Here is a 19,851-nt window from a genome sequence, read left to right as displayed (position 1 = left end):
CCCGGGGGCTTCTGAAAGGGAAGCAGGGGAGCCAGATTTTCAAGAAGAGTTCGGCACCCAACCTGCACCCTGTGTGCTGAGCTCTGCTGAGGATCCCTGCCCAAGTGCCGCATTCCTGTCAGCTGGGAGTCAGAGACAGGCAGTGCCAGGGTTTGGCAGGGTCTGTGGCAGAGGCAGGACTGTTCCATTAAACACAAGATGTTGGTGCATCTGCCTGGTGGGGCCCTGGGTGGGAAAAGGGAAACTCCTCGGCCTCCCCACCGTGGAGGGAGAAGGCTTGGGAAGGGGGTGAAGAGATTGAGGGGGATTCCCTAAGGAGAACTGTGCATGAGGCCCCCAGACTCCGGCTGTCAGCCCTGGCTCCTGGGGGAGCAGCCACCTACCGGGTGGGATGAGAGGATTAGCCAAACACCGTCTCCAAGGCCGTCCCAGTCAGCGGGACCGGGGCTGAGCTGGACACTGAGCTGGACATTGAGGGAGCTGAAGAAAATGATTTAGCGTCAGGCTGCATGAGAGCTTCTGTGCCTGTGCCAAGTACCTCAAAGGGCCAGGCCAGCAGCGAGACAGCATGGTCCTGCCCTGGGGCCAGCAGCGACCGGAGGCACAGCCCCGGGCAGCAATCCCTGAACAGCCCTGCTCTCGGGGAAACGGCTGAGATGGAGCAAGCTCTGCTCGTGGGAGCAGGAAGGCCCCAATCCTGCAATTAGAACCTCATGGCTGGCAGGATCGGGACCTGCCCTGGCACTGACCACCACCATGGTCTGTGCCAGTGGGGAGAGAAGAGACCAGCATTCACTACCCCTTGGGAAGAAGTTTTGTCTTGTGGTGAGAGCAAGGGACTGGGAACCAAGACTCCGGGGTTCGCTCTGCCATTGACACGCTGGGTGGCCTTGGGCAAGGCATGGCCTCTCTCTGTGCCTCAGTTTCCCCATCTGGGGCTATCCCTACTTGGCTATTGAAGGTTACTGAACTTTGCACACTGCTAGTATCAGTGACTCAGGGATGAAAGAGGTGTCAGGCTCAGCTGGAAGCAGGGGGGCAATGTGTGTGGGTGTTGGGTCCTTGGGGTGTTGAGTCACGGAGGCTGCAGTAAAGTCATACACATCACTTGGAGTCATGCAGCCTGGGATTGATTTTTTTAAGCTATTCCTTTTGACATGTGGGGATATTTGCATACGGGTGGGTGGACGTGCTGGCAGTGGCTGAACCAGTTTCACTGGAGAGCTGTTGAGCTAAGCCCGGGGTCGCATGCAAGGCTCAGAGACAAAGACCAGGCCAGCAAAGAAATTGGATTCCTCCAAGGCCCTAGCCCAGGCATACTAGTCAGCACATCTCAAGGACATCAGGGCAGGGGGCAGGCCAGACTAGAGGGGGAAACCAATCCCAGCCCATGAGTCCAGGCCAGGGGCTTTCACACTGTTATCACTGCCTTCCAGTGGCCCCTGGGCTCCTTACCTGCTACACCCCAGTCGGTGCCGGTGCTGACCTGATGTCTGACTGGAGAAAGAGGCTCCCCTGCTGCCTTCTGCCATGTGTCTGGTCAGATGTATAGGGCATGGAGGCCAAATAACTCGCAACCTGCAGCACAGTGGGTCAGATTTACAGCGTGAAAAGGGAGTGAATGCTGGTAGGGTGGCCTAGTGGGTACAGCACTGAACTGGGATTCAGGAGACCCGGGTTCTTATTCCTGGCTCTGCCACTGACCTGCTGGGTGACCTTCAGCAAGTCACGTGCCTGCCCTGTGTCTCAGTTTCTCCTTCATCTTCCCTGTTTAAGTTATACTCTCTGCAGGCCAGGTGTGTCCATCCCCTAGGACAGTGAGGTCCCAACCTCTGCTGCGGCATCTGGGTGCTACTGTAATAACAGTTAATAACGAGGATTAAAACATATTCTAAAAGGGCACCTGCTGGAGTGGAGAGGCCCAAACTTCTCCTGGCTGCAGTAGGAGCAAGGTATTTATGAATCCCAGATTCAGGTGGACTCCATATTGTTCTCTCTTTAATGGCCCATCAGCCGTTACCTTCCCTCATACAACCTCTTTGGGTGTCCCGGGCCCAGAGCTCTCCTCTCTGACTGGTGCAGATTGGAACTGGAATGTGAGATTTCTTATCTGAGTGTGGGGCTTAATCGTTTTCACACTCCCTGCAAGGTAGCATTGCACTCACCTGCATTTAATGACTGCACCAGGCTCCTGGCAGGAAGTACGTTACCAGCTGACCCAAATCCTACTGCCTGGGCGGGTGACATCCCTCCACTCCTTTGATTAACACCTCGTGTCATTTAGTGGAGTAACAATCGTATGACTAAGGAGGGTATCCAAGCAGGCCTTCAGAAAACCGGGCTGCTACTTACTTCCTGCGTTGGAAGCCTTTGCAAATTCTCTGTGAGCAAGAGGGCTCCTTTAGGGCAAGGGCTTCAGAGGAGAGCCTGCAGCTCGGGACTGCTCTGTATCCCAAAGCAAACAAGGCAGGCTGGTGTCAGAGACTTGGCCACATGGTGCACGGGGGAAGGGCCCAGAATGGCAGTGTGTGGTCTGGGACTCCGTCAAATCCATTTCTAGCACACTGTCACTCCACCCGCCTGACCCGGAGAGCGCTGGGCACGGACCAAAACTAATCAACCCCACCCCAGACTCAAGCGATGAGGAAGGGGACCCGGTTTGGATGGAGAGGGAGTCCCCACACCCAGGGATGCCGGGCATTGCTGTGCTGCCAATGGTTTGGGGCATGGTGATTTATTTATCTCGCTGTCCTTTGCCCGGGCCCCGCTACAGCCCCCAGGGACGGTGCTTTGCGCACCAGTAACTCTACAGTGACAATCGAAAGGTGAGTGACTCCAGGCAGAGAGGGTGACGGTAAGCAGGAAAGATAAATATTTCAGCTCTGACTTTAATGGGAAGGGGAACAAATCCTTTTTGCTTAAGAGGGGGAGATCCATATTTTATGAGCTGGAGAAGAGCAGCGATGGAGCTGCTGAAGCTACAGCAAATACTATGCTCCCCCACCCCCCTTGGCTTGTTTGCTGCCTGCCTGCCTGCCTCAGGCTGGAGAGACCTAGAGCAACAGCATTCCCCCACACCTGCCCCATCTCTCCCACATGCCTCAGCCTGCTATCTCCCCTCTCCCCTGGCTAGATTTCCACCACTCTCCTCAGCCCCCTGCTCTGGCTTCAGCTGCAGGGCAGCCGAACCCTCTCCTCACTAGGCTAGGAGCGGACATCTCAGCCCCTGAATTCAGACACAGGAACCCTCAGTTCTGGGTACATCAGCCAGCCAGATGCTGTTCCTCTCCTCGCTCTGTGCCCCACCCCATGGCCCGCACACCCCCACAGACAACACCTCACCCAAGAAGGCTCGCTGTGATCTGTGCTCTCACAGCAGGGACCAGCAGGGACCCAACCACAAGCAGGGCAATGGACTAATACTCTGCACTCAAGTAGCCTGTGTCATGTAAGGATCTCAAAGTGGGGGGGAAACCGAGGCACTGAGTGGGGGCACGGCCAATGGCCGAAGCAGGATTCCCTTTCCCCTACTCCAACCATTAGAAACTCTCCCCAGTCCCCTGCCCCAACTAGCAGCGACTCCTGCTCTGATCCACAATAGAACCTAGGAGTTCCTGCTTCTAGCCCCTTGCTCTGGCCACTAGTCCCCAGCACCAGCTGTCCCCACCACGGTGATGAACCCTGCTCAGGACTCCGGAGGATCAGGAAGGTGTGTTGATACCCACCGCAGTGTTTCTTGAGAAAACTCTGCATGTCGCTAAGCTGCCAGAGCATCTCTCTAATCGCCAAGCCCTCCTGGGGCCCTGAGCTGGTGAAGATGGGCCCCTCGCTGCCCTGAGCAGCACACAGACAACTGGCCTAGTTACAAGTTAAGGTCAAAGCAGCTTAAAGGGGAGCCTCATGGCTGCCTCTGCCCCTGCTCTGCTCCCTCCCTGTGCGCACAGGATCATGGCAGCCAATCGGAGCCAACATCCCTCCTGGAAATCAGCTTTGGGCCCCTTTCCAGCCAAGCGGCCTCCTCCCGTCAGCTGAGTCCAACGAAAGCCCTTTTAAAAGGGCTTAACTGCAGCTTCTCAAGTGCTCAGTGCAAGGATAAAAATTAAGGCTCTAATTCTAGAAGGTAAGTACAGCATGGATCAGAGGGAGCGCTGGCCACCTCTTCCATGCAGCACCCCCACCCCCACGCCTGCCATACGCTACCCTTAAGTTGGGACAGCAGACCTCTGCCAAATGCTTGCTTGCAGGGTCTTGCTGGAGAAGCCTGTGCAGGGGATGATGCACACTAGTGGTGCTGTATCAATGCTGCCAGAAACATGGCCAGATCAGCTGGCTGAAGTTACCCATCTGCTCAGGGTGAGCCCTGAGGGAGTGCACAGGAGCTGGGTGTGCAGCTAATGGCAGAAATGCCCAGCATTAACCCAATCAGCAGGCACTGCTGGGGCACCCTTCATCCGAGGGCCAGACTCCCTGCCAAGTGACCCCGATGGCCATCCGGAGGGACTCTGGATTTACACCAGGGCATGCAAGGGTACAATCTGATCTCGCATCTCAACCCACCCCATTGAGAAGGGCAGCTACATCCCCATTCAACAGATGTGGAAGCTCTAAACTCATAGACTTTAGGGCCAGAGGGGCCATCGTGATTAGCTAGTCTGACCCCCATGCACATCGCAGGCCACAGAACTTTACCCACCCACTCCTGTAACAGACCACTAACCTCTGGCTGAGTTACTGAAGTCCTCAAATCATGGTTTAAACTTCAAGTTACAGAGAATCCACCATTTACACTAGTTTAAACCTACAAGTGACCCATGTCCCTTGCTGCAGAGGAAGGCGAAAACCCCCCAGCGTCTCTTCCAATCTGACCCAAGGGAAAATTCCTTCCCAACCCCAAATATAGTGATCAGTTAGACCCTAAGCATGTGGGCAAGACTCACCAGCCAGACACCAGGAAAAAATTCTCTGTAGTAACTCAGAGCCCTCCCCAGCTAGTGTCCCATCACCAGCCGTCGGAGATATTTGCCGCTAGCAGTCGCAGATTGGCTACATGCCATTGTACGCAGTCTAATTATACCACCCCCTCCATAAACTTATCACGCTCAGTCTTGAAGCCAGTTAGTTTTTTTGCCCCAGGGCGGTTCCAGAACTTCACTCCTCTGATGGTTCGAAACCTTTGCCTAATTTCAAGCCTAAACTTGTTGATGGCCAGTTTATATCCATTTGTTCGTGTCCACCTTGGCACTTAACTTAAATAACTCCTCCCCTCCCTGGCATTATCCCTGTGATGTATTTAGAGAGTAGGGGCCAACTCACCATTGTGCCAAGGCCTCTTTATGCCATGCTGATGGGAACACCCCCTGCACAAAGGGGTTTGGCTCACTGGTGTCTGACTACTGGACAGTACTGGCCTTGGGGTGGGAGGGGGAGGTCCTGCCAGAGTGCACTGCTACAGGGAGTCACATGAAGCAAAGCCTAAGTTAGAGCAACCCCGGGGCTGCTCTAACTAATATCATGGGACCATGCCATCCCCAGGCTGTGGGAGTGGATAGGTGACTTGAAACCCCCTTTGTCCCTCCCTGCTCCATTCCTGCACTTCACACCTTGACACACCAATAGAGAAATGGAATACACAGAGTTTCACTGACTTGCCCGAGATCACCCAGGAAGTGAACACAGACCTGTGCTTTAACCTCCAGACCTCACTGCATCTAGGCCAGATTTCCAGAAGTGCTGAGAGCCCACGCCTCCCAGTGACCTCAGCTGATGTTGTGGGCACTCAGCACTTTTGGAAGTCAGGCCTCCTTTTGTTCTCCTCCAGACAGACTTTGAGAAAGTAACAAATTGTTTAGACAAAGGAAACACAGTGGATCTAATTTACCTAGATTTCAGTAAGGCATTTGATACGGTGCCACATGGGGAATTATTAGTTAAATTGGAAAAGATGGGGATCAATATGAAAATTGAAAGGTGGATAAGGAATTGGTTAAAGGGGAGACTACAGCGGGTCCTACTGAAAGGTGAACTGTCAGGCTGGAGGGAGGTTACCAGTGGAGTTCCTCAGGGATCGCTTTGGGGACCAATCTTATTTATTACTGATCTCGGCACAAAAAGTGGGAGTGTGCCAATAAAGATTGCGGATGATACAAAGCTGGGAGGTATTGCCAATTTAAAGAAGGACCGGGATATCATACAGGAGGATCTGGATGACCTTGTAAACTGGAGTAATAGTAATAGGATGAAATTTAATAGTGAGAAGTGTAAGGTCATGCATTTAGGGATTAATAAGAATTTTAGTTATAAGCTGGGGACGCATCAATTAGAAGTAACGGAGGAGGAGAAGGACCTTGGAGTATTGGTTGATCATAGGATGACTATGAGCTGCCAATGTGATATGGCTGTGAAAAAAGCTAATGTGGTCTTGGGATGCATCAGGAGAGGTATTTCCAGTAGGGATAAGGAGGTGTTAGTACCGTTATACAAGGCACTGGTGAGCCCTCACCTGGAATACTGTGTGCAGATCTGGTCTCCCATGTTTAAGAAGGATGAATTCAAACTGGAACAGGTACAGAGAAGGGCTACTAGGATGATCCGAGGAATGGAAAACTTGTCTTACGACAGGACACTCAAGGAGCTTGGCTTGTTTAGCCTAACCAAAAGAAGGCTGAGAGGAGATGTGATTGCTATCTATAAATATATCAGAGGGATAAATACCAGAGAGGGAGAGGAATTATTTAAGCTCAGTACCAATGTGGACACAAGAACAAATGGATATAAACTGGCCATTGGGAAGTTTAGACTTGAAATTAGACAAAGGTTTCTAACCATCAGAGGAGTGAAGTTCTGGAACAGCCTTCCAAGGGAAGCAGTGGGGGCAAAAGACCTATCTGGCTTCAAGACAAAGCTTGATGAGTTTATGGAGGGGATGGTATGATGGGATAACATGATTTTGGCAATTAATTGATCATTAACTATTCATGGTAAATAGGCCCAATGGCCTGTGATGGGATGTTAGATGGGGTGGGATCTGAGTTACTCCAGAGAATTCTTTCCTGGGTGTCTGGCTGGTGAATCTTGCCCACATGCTCAGGGTTCAGCTGATCGCCATATTTGGGGTCAGGAAGGAATTTTCCTCCAGGGCAGATTGGAAGACGCCCTGGGGGGTTTTCGCCTTCCTCTGTAGCATGGGGCACGGTTCACTTGCTGGAGGATTCTCTGCACCTTGAAGTCTTTAAACCACGATTTGAGGACTTCAATAGCTCAGACATAGGTGAGAAGTTTATTGCAGGAGTGGGTGGGTGAGATTCTGTGGCCTGCATTGTGCAGGAGTCAGACTAGATGATCATAATGGTCCCTTCTGACCTTAATAACTATGAGTCTATGAGACTGAACTGGCCAAGCTGAACAGAGTTAATCAGGGGCCAGAGGCTTAATTAAATGCAGTGGTGAGACAAGAGGCAGCATTTTCTGGATCCCTGTCGATAGCTGATGCTTTAGTCCAGCGATAAAATAGAAGGGAAAAAAACACAAGGGGACAATATATTAACATGTGAGAGACCGAAGGTTCATCAGCCAAAGATCATGGGCACCCAAGCCAGCTACTGGGGGAAGCAGCTTTTATATAAGGGCATCTTGGCTCCATCTGACCCCAGTTCTGAGGGGGCCATATCAGGAGAGTCCACCTCAGCTCACAGCCCCAGCTCTGAGAGAGTGAGCGGAGGGGGAGCTGCTGGTGGTTTGGGTTGCTTCTTTTGCTAATTCTCAGCACCAAAGCGTTGCTGGGGAGCATCACTTTGGCCATACCATGGTCAGCGTGCCCCTTCTCACTGACAAATGTTCATGGAGGTGGGTCTTTGCCTGCCGGGAGGCTGGGGGAACGGCTGCTCCTCAGCCAGATCCCCACATTCACATGCAAAGAAGGGGAGTCACTGCATGGCTGCAGCTCATTCAGAAAGAGGAAGGATGGATCAGTGGTTAGGGCTTTAGCCTGGCCCTTAGGAGACCCAGGTTCCATTCCCTGCTCTGCCACAGACTTCCTGTCAATAGTTGCTCTGTGCCTCAGTTTCCCCACCCATATAACAGGGATAATAGCACTTTTGCATCTCATAGGGGGATTGTGGAGATAAATATATTAGAGCTTGTGAGAGGCTCAGAGACTGTGGTAACAGGAACCCTATAAGGATCTTAGATAGACTGAATGTGTCTGAAAACTGATAAGCCCATGCATTCAGATATTATAGGGAGGAGACGTAAGCAGCTAGCTAGAGAGGAAAAACCCACAGACTTGAGAATCGTTCATCTGCATTGTCCGGTGGATAGTTACAAATAAATCCAGCTTGGTACACACACAGCAGGGCACAATTCCTGGGTGAGTGTCCTTGGAAATCAATACTTTACCCCGGCTCCAGGAGTTACATCCTGATCACTAGGCAGCTACCAAACACAGAGCAGAGATCCTGTTGGTGATGAATGCTTAAACAGTTGGATTTCCCCGGTCACTTAACTCTGGATCCATTTATGGGAGTAAAATAAAGCAGCTCTGCAGGATTTACCTGACCAGCAAGTAGTTCAGGGCTAGGGCTCTTGAAGCTCAGCAGACATGGTTTCAATTCCCCACTGTGCCACAGACTTGCTACGTGACCTTGGGCAACTCGCTTGATCTCTCGGTGCCCCAGTTCCCCACCTGTAATATGAGAATAACGACATTTGCCCTTCCCTCCACCTTTGGCTGTCACATCTACTTAGCATGTAAGTTTTTTGGGGCAGGGTCAGTCTCTTACTCTGTGAGGGTACAGCATTGAGCACAGAGGACCTGGATCTTGGCTGGGTCTCCTGTGATCATAGAATATCAGGGTTGGAAGGGACCTCTGGAGGTCCTCTAGTCCAACCCCCTGCTCAAAGCAGGACCATACCAAGTACCGTCCCTTATTTTTGCCCCAGATCCCTAAATGGCCCCCTCAAGGATTGAACTCACAACCCTGGGTTTAGCAGGCCAATGCTCAAAAAACACTGAGCTATCCCACCCCCCAGCCCAGCCACTGATCATGCACTCACTCAGTCATGGACACTGGCTGTTGTTTTGCAAACTGATGCTTCTGTGTCCTCCCCCGGGTGGCATCACTGTACAGGCAGAAGGACCCGTTTTTATTGACGTTAACCCAGGGGGTTTCAGACACCAATGAAAGTTGGCTTTCTGGGCAAGACAACAAGTGAATTCTTTGCTCTGAGCTGATTCTTCCATCCCTAGGAGATGGGCGACAATGACATGGCACGTCCCCTTACACGCCATAGTTCCAATGTAATTAGCGAGTGTACAGGGTTTGATTTGTGCCCAAGTCTGATAAAGCGCTCCTGGAGCGAGACAGCTCTGCAGAGAGCCACGCCATGGAAAAGGCAGCGGGATGCCTGGCTCCTCATGGGAACTGCTGGCAGTGGGGACAGGCTCCGAACTCTCACTTCCTATCTGCTGTGCCCAGAGCTGGCCCTAGACCAAATGGCGCCCCAAGTGGAGAGTGTCTTTGGCACCCTCCTTTCCATTTGTTACACTTTTGAATACCCAACAGCACCCCGAGCCTGGTGCCCCCTGCCCCTAAATCCGGCGCTGGCTGCGCCTTTTGTTTCCCCAGGTTTTCCAGCGGCGGGAGGACGGCTCGGTGAATTTCTTCCGCGGATGGGAAGCGTACCGGGATGGATTCGGGAAGCTGACTGGAGAGCACTGGCTAGGTACGCCACTCCAGCCCACTGCACAGGCTAGCAAAACCATCGGCCCAGGGTCCTTTTAAATTCTCCTTGGCATGTTGGGGGGAAGAGGGGGGCTTGCTTTTCTCGTCCATGGTATTTTATCTAGGGAGAAGAACAGAAAAGTCCTTTGATGTATCAAACCAGCAACTGGGGGAGGGGAATGGAGGTTGCACATGTGGGTTGGACCCACTGGGATCCACAGTGCTAGAGAGCACTGGGGGAAGGGGAAAATGCACCGTTCCTCCTGGCAACAGTGGGGACCTGGGGCAGGGCTGGGGCCCAATCTGGAGACAGCAGGAGAGGGTGTATTGTGGCTAATAGCAGCCCACTCCCCTTTCTGCAGATATGAAGGCGGGGTGGGTAGGGGGGAGCTGGAGACAATAGGATGCTGTGTGAGGTGGCTAAATACCTTGTGCCCAACGGCTGTGACTAATCCACTCAGCAGAGCCTCCTACTCCTGAAGCCTCTTGAGCGACAGGAGAATCCCCCATTAGCAGAACAGGGCCTGGTACGCAGTCAAGCGGGTCCAACTCCAACACAGAAAGCCGGCCTAAAAAACTTAGGGCCAAATCCATCCCTGGGGTAACTATCAAAGTCACAGCATTACCTCGGGGTGGGGCAGAGTTTGGCCCCTTGGGGGTATTGCCCAGAGACTCTAGGTTATGGCCCAGCGGAGACAAGAAAAGCCAACCCCTGCAGGCCGTACCACCCCCTACGTCCTACAAGAGCCCCTGTCAAATGACCTGGCCCTCTGCTCTGTGCCGAGGTGCTGGTATTCCCAAGGGAGCTCGCGGCCGGCAGGCAGGGGGCCCGGGGCTCAGGTGGCATTGCAGGGATCTCACTCCCTGCGCCCGCTGCACTGCCAGGCGGGGATGCTGCAACCACAGGAGCGCAGGAGGAAGCAGACGAGCCGAGCAGAGGCCTCCGGGGCTCTTTGGCCCTCCCTGAGGCTGAGGAAACGGACGCCAAAAACTTCACAAAGGGTGAGGCGAGCTGCTCAGCAACCAGCATGCTCAGCCCAGCCCAGCCCCTTACTAGCCATCCCTGCCGCATGGACACCCAGGCATGGTTGGTATCCTGATGCAAACGCAGAGCAGGGTGGCTGCTGCGCAGTGGGGCCCAGGACCCTCCGGGGATGTGTGCGCGCGTGTGTGTGCTTCTGAATCTGGTTAGGGCCAGGGGCGCTATCTGAGGGCTCCCCCATGCAGGAGCCCTGTGCCAGCCATGCCGGCAGGAGAGGAGCTACTAATTAAAGTGTGTGCGGGCCTGTTAAAGGGGCTTGCTCTGTGTGTGTGTGTCTGGCTGTCTCGGGGGCTAATAGCAGCTGACCAGTGAAGGGCTGGGGCTGGACTGCTGGTTCAGGAGAGGAGGTTCAGGGGGGAGGGAATCAGTAGCAAACAAGCCAAGGGCCACACTTGAGCTGTGGAAAGGAGGCACCTGGCCTCCTTTTCTGAACAGCAGAGCGAGGCTGTGGGTGGGGAGGAGGTGGGGAGGCAGAGGCCACTGGCTGACAGGAAGATGTTAAGTCTCTCAATACAATTGCAACTGTGTGATACTTTAAAACCAGCTCCTGCTAACAGGCAGCTCCGGGTTGTCTTTAAAGACCCTTCCCCTCCTCCCCCGACTCCTAGGAGTGAAATCTCCAAAGGATGATTGCTCAGTGAGATGTCAGGGCAACCCCTTAGGAGTGCCTGCCTCCCCCAGTCCTGCGGGCACAGCCCCCTGCTGCAATGCATGCTGAGCGCTCCCACCAGGACAAGCCCCAGCTCAGCAGCTGAAGCCAGGAGCTGCAGTGTGGAGGGCCCCTCTCCCCACCCCAGGCCTTAGGTGGAACTCACCAGGTGCTTCTAGAGCCACCACAGCGTGCACTCTGCTCCACAAGGTGAGCATGGCCTCGAATCCTGGAAAACAGGCAGAGGGGAAGGGAGAGAATTGAAAGAGACCCAGACTCACCTTGGGAAGTGTCACTTATTGCCACTGACGGCTCCTGAGACATTTAATTAAATACCCTCTTCATTAGTAGATGAGCAAACGGACTGCAGAGCTCCCCGCATGTGCTGGCGTGTCCGGGAGAGAGGATCTGCTCCCCAAGCCAGGACTGACATGCAGAAAAAGCCTCGTCCTTCACCACCCCTGTAGGGACTGGGGGGGTTGCTTTAGCTGCAGTGGATTGTTAACCTGACAGGTTGAACTCAGCTGGACGAAGGACGCCCCCCCCCCCCCCCGTCTCTGGAGATGAGGAGCGGCCTGTTTGGGGGAGCCTCATGTTTGCTCCCTCTGTCCCTCAGTTCTCCTCCCCATCTCCCCTTTCAGGAGGGTCACCCAGGGCGGGGTGACGGCCGAAGCATTCTGCTGTCTGCCCAGCATTCATTACTCACAGGTCCGTGGTGAGCCTGCTGCCAGTGCCCACGACTGACTCCTGCTTTACCACCACAGGGCTGGCGCGGCTCCACGCCCTGACCACGCAGGCCAGCTACGAGCTGCGCATCGACCTGGAGGACTTCGACAACGGCACGGCCTTCGCCCAGTACGGCACCTTCGGCGTGGGCCTGTTCTCCGTGGACCCGGAGGAGGACGGCTACCCGGTCACCATCGCAGACTATTCCGGAACAGCAGGTCGGTCTGTGCTGCTCACGGGTCGCTCCCCGGTCCCCACCCCGCCCAGAGCACATTGCTCGGGGAGAACGAGGTGGGAAGGGGAGATAAGGCCTCGTTTCTGTGGAGATAAGGCCTCGTTCCCTGCTGTCGCTGCGTTGAGCCCCACAGCCTTTTGCCTTTGATGAGCCCCAACCTTTGCCATTCATTCCATATTGCTACAGGGAGGAAAACAAGCTCACACCAGCCCTAGGGAGGCCTGGGATGGCGGGCAGTGGGGTCAGGAGTGAGGTACATCAGCAAAGCATTTGGGAGCCTAAAAGTGGACTAGCAGGGGGAGCAACTGGTGGGACCGGAATTGCCTTTGCAGGACTGTAGCAATAAGGGGAGTTTGCACAGCTTGTTGCTCCTGGCTCTGCTCAGCCTCTCTCACTCTCTCGAGTCCCTGACCTCCAAGGCCTCCGTCACCAGGGCAGACCCAGAGGGCAGAGAGGCAAAGCCGCTGTTTGCACCAGAGCCGCTCACTGCACTGGTGCAAACTGCGGCTTTGCCTGGGGCTCTAGCCAGGCGGCTGGAATCCAAGCTGAGGCCGGACCTGCGCCCGCTCCCGCACGTATCCGTTCAACAAGGGAAGCTGGCTTGAGGCTGAGTCTAGGGAATGCGGGAGGCTGAAAAGCAGGGCCGGGGCGGGAGCGGAGCCCAGCAGCGATGGGCAGGGGCTTTGCTGATGGCCGCTCTCCCCTCGCCCGGCAGGGGACTCCTTCCTGAAGCACAACGGCATGAAGTTCACCACCAAAGACCTGGACAACGACCATTCGGAGAACAACTGCGCCGCCTTCTACCGTGGGGCCTGGTGGTACCGTAATTGCCACACCTCCAACCTCAACGGGCAGTACCTCAAGGGCCACCACAGCTCCTACGCCGACGGCATCGAGTGGTCCTCCTGGACCGGCTGGCAGTACTCCCTCAAATTCACCGAGATGAAGGCCCGGCCTGTCAGAGAGGAGAATTAGCCCAACGGCACGACCCCTCCCCTGCCCCCTTTTCCTCCCTCTCCCCCTCCCCCACAGCTCGGTGTCGTCTTGTCCGTGAGTCGGGGGCAGCCAGGGTGAAAAGCCCCTCTGATAATGCACCGCTCTGGGCCGCGCTGTCAGCAGCGGGACAGGGGGCCCAGTGGGAGCCCCCTACCAGGGGAGGGGTGGCTCTTCCTCTGAGGGTGCGTCCAAGGGGAGAGGCAGTCGCTGTTGCCTCCTTGCTCCGAGCACCTCCAAGGACGCGCACCCCCCTGGCGGTGGAGTCGGCCCCCCTGTGTTTTGCCTCCCCCCTTCCAACAAGCCAGCGGCACCCTGGGCTCAGGTGTGTGCCATGGTGGGGAGCCGCCTGGACCTGCTGGGCCTTGGCTTGTCATTACAGGGCAGCTCCAGCGAGGCGGCCCGTGAACATCCCTTGGTAAAGCCCCGGCAGGGCGTGGAGAGACTCGACCCGTCGCGAGGCAACTGAGCTGTTAGTGACAGTCCCTGGAGGCAGCGGCTGGCCTGTAGTTCTTGGTGGGTTTTGCCAAGGGGGTACAGCAGACACCGAGAAGGGCAAGCCATGGGGACAGGCGTTGGAGAGCTGGTGCGGGGACAGAACCCAGGAGGCCCCACTCCCAGCCCCTGCACGCAATACCAGCTGGGCCGTTAGAAGACCCCCCCACCCCCCCGTCTGCCCGCCGTGTTGATTCCCTGCACTGAGCTGGGCTCCCAGCACAGAACAAGAGGGCTGGGCTGGCAGGGGCCCCAGCTGACGCCGTAAGGGTGGCAAACTGCAGCCCCAGGGGCTCAGCAGATGGCACACAAAGACCGCAGAAAGGGGGCAGCGCAGATTCTTTGTACCCACCCTGGGTTCACTGGAGCTGCCTCCTCCCCACCAGCCACTCGCTTTCTGGCTCCAAGGCTCCACTGGCGATGGGGCGTCAAGTCTTCATCAGGGAGTAGGGTTGTATCTATCCGGGGCGGGGGGGATACGGCACCTGGCCTAGCTTTCTGCTGCGGTTTAGCCTGGGTGTGCCTCTGGACTGAGGAGCAATTCCTCCTCCCATTCAAAACGGCCCCGCATCCCAAATCCAGTTTCTGCTGACGCTCAGCAGCTGCAGCCTCTGTCCCAGTGACGTTCCCAGGCCCAGCAACAACTAACCCTCCCGCAGTCTGCAATTCCAGGCCGGGGGCGGGGGCGGGGAGACAGTAATTAAATCTTGGAACTGAGAAGGTGGTGACCCCAAACAGTCCACCAGCTCTCCTGGCCCCATCGGGCTTGCTGCATCGCTACATCCCACGTGGGTGCGCTTGCCACTGCGCACCACCCAGCCCTTGGGCTCAGACACCCAGAGAGTATTGGCTGGACCCCTCAGAAGGGATGGTTGGCCAAGGCGGTGGGGCAAAGCTCACGACTGCAGCGTTGGAGGTGGGAGGTCACTCCCAGGCAACGCTTAGGGGTTACATTTCATGGAGTCTTTTTGCCGACCAAACCCACTCGGAAGGGGGCAAACCCAGACCCCCTTTGTGGAAATGTGACCTTAGCTGTACAGTAGCCGTGATCTTCCCCCAGCTCCGTCAGAGGCTGGCTGCAGGGAAGAACCGCTGGTTCTCTATGGGGGGATCCCTGCCCCTGTCCTCTAGGTGCAGAGGATGGGGAGCTGGCCTTCATTTCCAGCCCACACAAACCTTGCTCTGGCTTATACACCTGCAGATATTCAAGCCTTTCATTTCTTCAAATCCCATGAAGGTTTTAAAACCTCCCCCCGCCCAAACCCTAGCCAGGTGTAATATCTGTGAGGCGTGGCTAACCGCGTTGCAGCCCCATCCCAGAGGCCGGTGCTTCACGCTGACCAGACCAGACAGCTGGTGACAGAGGGGCTCCAAGAATTCTTGTTCTCTGGGACGTCACGGAGAACAGGGACGAGCCAAGAGGATTGAGAGGAGCCATTGTGTGGAATGTGTAAGTCACAGCCAGTCCTCCTGCTCCCTTGTCAAGGAGGCACTTCATAGCCCAAGCTGTTCAGAGTCAAGCCAGATGGTCAGCAGCAGAATCCTTGCCCAGGTTTCTCCGGGCCCAATCCCCAGCGTTCAGGGCTTTGCTTTGTCGGCAGCACTCTGCAGAAGCCATGGTGCAGGTAGACGTCCAGCTGCTTACAATGAAAGAGAGGGGAGGGGAAAATGGGAACGCTCCTGCTCCTGCCTGAGATGCTGAGGATGGAGCAGAGCCCTGCCAGCACAGGAGAGCTCCATCCCCATCTGCTCTGCAGGACACGGGAGACAATTGGGCCATATTCTGTCTGTACTAGAATCTCTAATGGTAGGGCGTGCTGCTGAACGCTGTGGTGTGAAAGGGTTAAATGGTGCATGAGAAGGAAGCCCCTCCCCCATCCCCTTAGTGCCAGACCTGAGCATGCTAGAGACAGGTGTCTCAATCAGGAACTCGTTTGGATTTTGTTTAATGCCAAACCACACAAAAATGCTCAAAGCCTTCCAGTTTGTGGGGCATCACTCTGGAGACATCATCCCTGCAACTCAGTGGTGCCAGCTCCCCCTGCTGGTGGCACTTGGCAGCACCATTTACAAGAGAGCAGTGCGAAGAAGTTTTGTGCTTTGCTTGTTCTGACTTCTCATGCCTTTGCATTTCCCTCCCACCACTTTACGGGCCAGGCTGATTCTCTGGCACTGACATTTCATGACTGTTCTTTTGACTGTTTTCTGCCAGGGGCGAGCAGCTACCTGAGCAGCGATCTGACAGATTTAAACACAACCAGGTGTGGGCTCTGGCGCTGCCTAAGAAGGCTATCCCAAGGGAAGCTGACTCTTCTTTGTAGGACACTCCCATAGGCAAGAAAACAGCTGGATTTAAAGGGGGATGGGGGCTGTAAAGCAGGCATCCAAATCAGAGTTCTTCTTAGGGTTACTAAAGCATGGGGCATTTCGTTACCTCTGCTGGGGCTGCGTTCTCCCCCATCCTCAGGGTAGAGGGAGATTTCAGAAGGGCAGAGGGTTGCTTTTGGCCTTTGAAAGACACCAGGTGCCAGCCACAGGGGCTGTATTTTTTTTTAAATAGTCCTGGAGAGAAAATGCCCAAAGACCCTCCTCACCCAACCCCTCTGCAAATTACTCTGATCGGTTGCTGGACAAAAGGATTCAAAGAATACACCACCCAGGATCAGAGCACTCTGCTGGGAGTGGGGGGAGCAGGAGGAAAGGAACATAATTGAAAGGATAATGAAATTCACTAAGTTACTGTTCACTTTGTCTATTGCAGTAGATTGAGGCCACTGTACCAGACCCTGTGCAGACACAGAGCGTCTCTGCCCTGACAAGCTCACAGTCTAGACCAGACAGACAGCGGGTGAGAGGAAGGAAAGCTCAATGTATGCCCATTGTACAGATGAGGAACTGAGGCAGAGTGATTAAGTGTGTTTCAGGCAGTGGTGGTGGATTAAAGATTTATACTTCTCTACGCATTAAAAAAAAATTCTCTGTAAATCTGTATGTGAACTAACAGGGAGCATTTGGGGAAAGTTTTTTCACAGTGAGGGGATTTTCTTGAGTGGTGTGTGTTGGCGAGGCAGGGTGCATTATACATTTGGGATTATTGTGGTTTTCCCTCTGATGGGGTCCAAGTTTCCATCCTGAACATCTGAGGCCTGCCTCAGTTCAGTAGCACCTCTGTTACTGTGAAACCCACCAGCTTTAAAATATGTCTTTTCCTTCCACCCAGACTGCACTGGACATAGGCCTGGCAGAACTCCATTTTCATTTCTTTAGAACATTGACAGCTAATATCAAGGTTTATTTTTAAGCTCTGTTTTAGATTATCCATCTAAATGTCCACAGCTATGGGAAATTTTGTGGAGGGAAGGGTTAAACAATTATTGAATGACAGATGTTGAGATTCAAAAAGTTAAAACTTAACCACCATTAAAACACAAGCTGTCAACATCACACATCAAAATACACAAAGATCCTTCAGCTCTAATAAGTTCTACTTTGTGTATCTGTAAATTTCAGTGATCACCAATGGAAATAGTTTCTCCTCCCTTTGTGTGGGTACAGTGAAATTGACATTTACTGCAACATTTACAGATACACAAACTAATCCTTCCAAGCCTAGCGATACACTTGCTGTACAGAGCTGCACACTGATTGGGTTAGATTAATTAAACAACATGACATCAGTTCAGACCTGATGTCTGCTTTTACTGCACAAGGAAAGACCTATGCTACCTACCTAAGGGTTATCTACATTTCCACCTTGACCTAAGCTACCTGCTGGAGAGGGGAGGTCAAGCATTGCCGGGAGCAGAGCTAGAGAAGCAGCTGTCCTAGTGGAGGGGAAACCTGTGAATGTTTCTCAGTTGGTTTGTTTTTTATTTCACTGGAACAAACTGTAGTTTTTATAGCATTTGCCTTTGGGACGGATGGGAACGCCTGACTACAGACCCAGACTGCCCAGCCAGCCGCCAGCCTGGGAACATGGTAGCACTCAAGGAACTTTGCTCAGTGGGGAAAAGACGTGGGTTGGCTTCCTGTGTTTCCTCCCGGGGCCATTGTTCCTGGGGGTCGGGGAAGGTGAAAGTTGTGTGCTCAGTCAGTCACTGGGCACTTTGTGTAACTGGCCCTGTGTCACCCAGGACTCCTTAATGAGTTTGTTTTGAATTGCATGAGAGGTATTTAATACAATCAGAGGCCCCAGGATTTCCAGGGATTAGCTCTAAGAGTGCACAGATCAATCTGCAGCCTGGCATTAGACTAAAACCTGTCTACGATGACACCTCCCCTGGAGAGAAGCAAGAAGGGGGTGAGGTCCGGGAAGGGCAGGACAAATGCAGCCAGACACCAGGTGCTGGGAGAAGGCGGCACTGCAGTGCATACAATATCCCTCCAAGGAGCTTCCTGAGGGTCTGGCCCCCAACCCTGCAGCATAGGAAGACCCAGGCCGCCAGCTGGTCTGGAGCAGCGTATGGCACGCTGACCAAAGGGCTGGTAAAAGGCCAGCTGGGACAGGGGCTCAGGTTAGATGGGAGCCCCTTTAACCAACACTTGTTGGATTGCTGCCTTTGGCTCCTGGCCCATACAGAATCAAGCAGGGCTGGTGCAGCAGTTTTCCATGCTGCAGGGTGCTGGCTTAATTTCACCAGCCTGGGTAGCCAGAGGACAAGGATGGGTGTCTAGGCAGGTGCCACACCCGTGCCTGCCCTTCGAGGTTCTGGAAGTTGCGGGGACAAAGCAGTTTCCTGAGCTGGACTTCACACGGCCAGCCCGTTGCACCCGGGGGCCGTGGCGGAGCTGGGGCCACAAGGCTGTATGTTCAGGTCTGAGCTAGTGGACGGGTTGTGTTGTTTAGCAGTACAATGAAGTCTAGCGCGTGTGTGATTGGTGTCAAATGCTGTACATGTGGACTTCCAAAAACTCCTTAATAAAAGGAACTCATCACTCTGTACGTCCTGCGTCTGGGTCTCCATCCACCTCCAATCGCAGCCCCCTGCCCAGCTGAGGTTATTTCCCTGGGGCTCTCAGCGCTGGGAGCATCTCGCATGCCCAGAGCAGCTCCTGGCAGGGAGCACTGCTCACGTGAAAGAGAAATGGCTCTGCGGAGCAAAGCTGACTGCAGCAGCTGCTGCCTGCCTGCCTCCCTCCCTTTTATGCCAACCCCAGAGAGGGCTGGGCCTAGGTGTCTTTCTGCTGCCAACAACTTAGAATCACCCAAAGGCCACGCTCCCAGCTAATGCCCCTGGAAGTGTTTTCCCCACCCAACCCTTGCATGCTCCTTTCCCGTATGCTGGCTCTCGCCACCCGGCTCTCTGCACCGGCGCCAGCCTCCGTCAGAATTTACCATGCTGGCAGGAGGAAGTGGGTTCACTTGAAGAAAACTAGGACTAATTACTGCCGGCCTGGCCGAGCTTTGATCGGCAGCAGCCTTTCCCGCCATCGAACCTGCCGGGAACCCGTCTGCTGCACCTTGGCAGCCGCTCTGAGAGAGGAGCAGCTTCAGTTCAGAGGTTAAACAAGCATATTTGCTTTTCTAAATATAAAAGCCCAGATCATTTCTATGGCTAGAGTCTTAAAGGGACAGCTCCTCACCCAGCGTACGACCGTGTAGCGCTCATGAAGCTTTGCTGATTTACTGCAGTTGAGGGTCTGGCCCCAAATTCAATCCACCTCATTGGGGTGGATTTCCAAGCCCTTCACAAAAATTAGTTGGGTCTCTCAACCCCTCTATGACACAGGTCAGTGTTAACATCCCTGTTCTATAGATGGGGAAACTGAGGCACAGAGAGTAAGTGACCTGCCAAGGCTGTTCAGAGAGTCAGTGGCAGAAGTAGGAACAAAGCTCAGGGGTTCCTGGCTCCCGGGCCCACGTTTGTTCCACTAGGCCATGCTGCCAGAAGACAAGGAGCCAGAAGAGTGGTTGGTAAACCGCAACCTGCACCATGGGTTGGGGGAAGGAAAATCAACGCCAGAAATACAAACCCAGCCCAGGCTTTCTTGG

General features: G+C 54.3%; 2 protein-coding genes across 2 annotated transcripts in view; one reads left to right on the top strand and one right to left on the bottom strand.

Annotated features, from left to right (window-relative positions):
• AIF1L (allograft inflammatory factor 1 like) overlaps positions 1 to 10,596 on the bottom strand; it is a 158,765-nt gene extending 148,169 nt beyond the window's left edge. Inside the window, exon 1 of the mRNA XM_048823078.2 lies at positions 10,592 to 10,596. The gene's annotated coding sequence lies outside the window, so the exon portion shown is untranslated. The remainder of the gene's footprint in view (positions 1 to 10,591) is intronic.
• Positions 1 to 18,801, top strand: part of FIBCD1 (fibrinogen C domain containing 1) — a 44,179-nt gene extending 25,378 nt beyond the window's left edge. The window contains exons 5-7 of the mRNA XM_048823196.2: positions 9,624 to 9,720; positions 12,175 to 12,354; positions 13,087 to 18,801. Of these exons, the coding sequence (XP_048679153.1) occupies positions 9,624 to 9,720; positions 12,175 to 12,354; positions 13,087 to 13,346 (537 nt within the window). The 3' untranslated portion in view covers positions 13,347 to 18,801. The remainder of the gene's footprint in view (positions 1 to 9,623; positions 9,721 to 12,174; positions 12,355 to 13,086) is intronic.
• Positions 18,802 to 19,851: the final 1,050 nt, after the last annotated feature.

The sequence above is a fragment of the Caretta caretta genome, chromosome 16, assembly GCF_965140235.1.
Source record: "Caretta caretta isolate rCarCar2 chromosome 16, rCarCar1.hap1, whole genome shotgun sequence".
NCBI lineage: Eukaryota > Metazoa > Chordata > Testudines > Cheloniidae > Caretta > Caretta caretta.
This window is presented reverse-complemented; position numbering and strand designations above follow the sequence as displayed.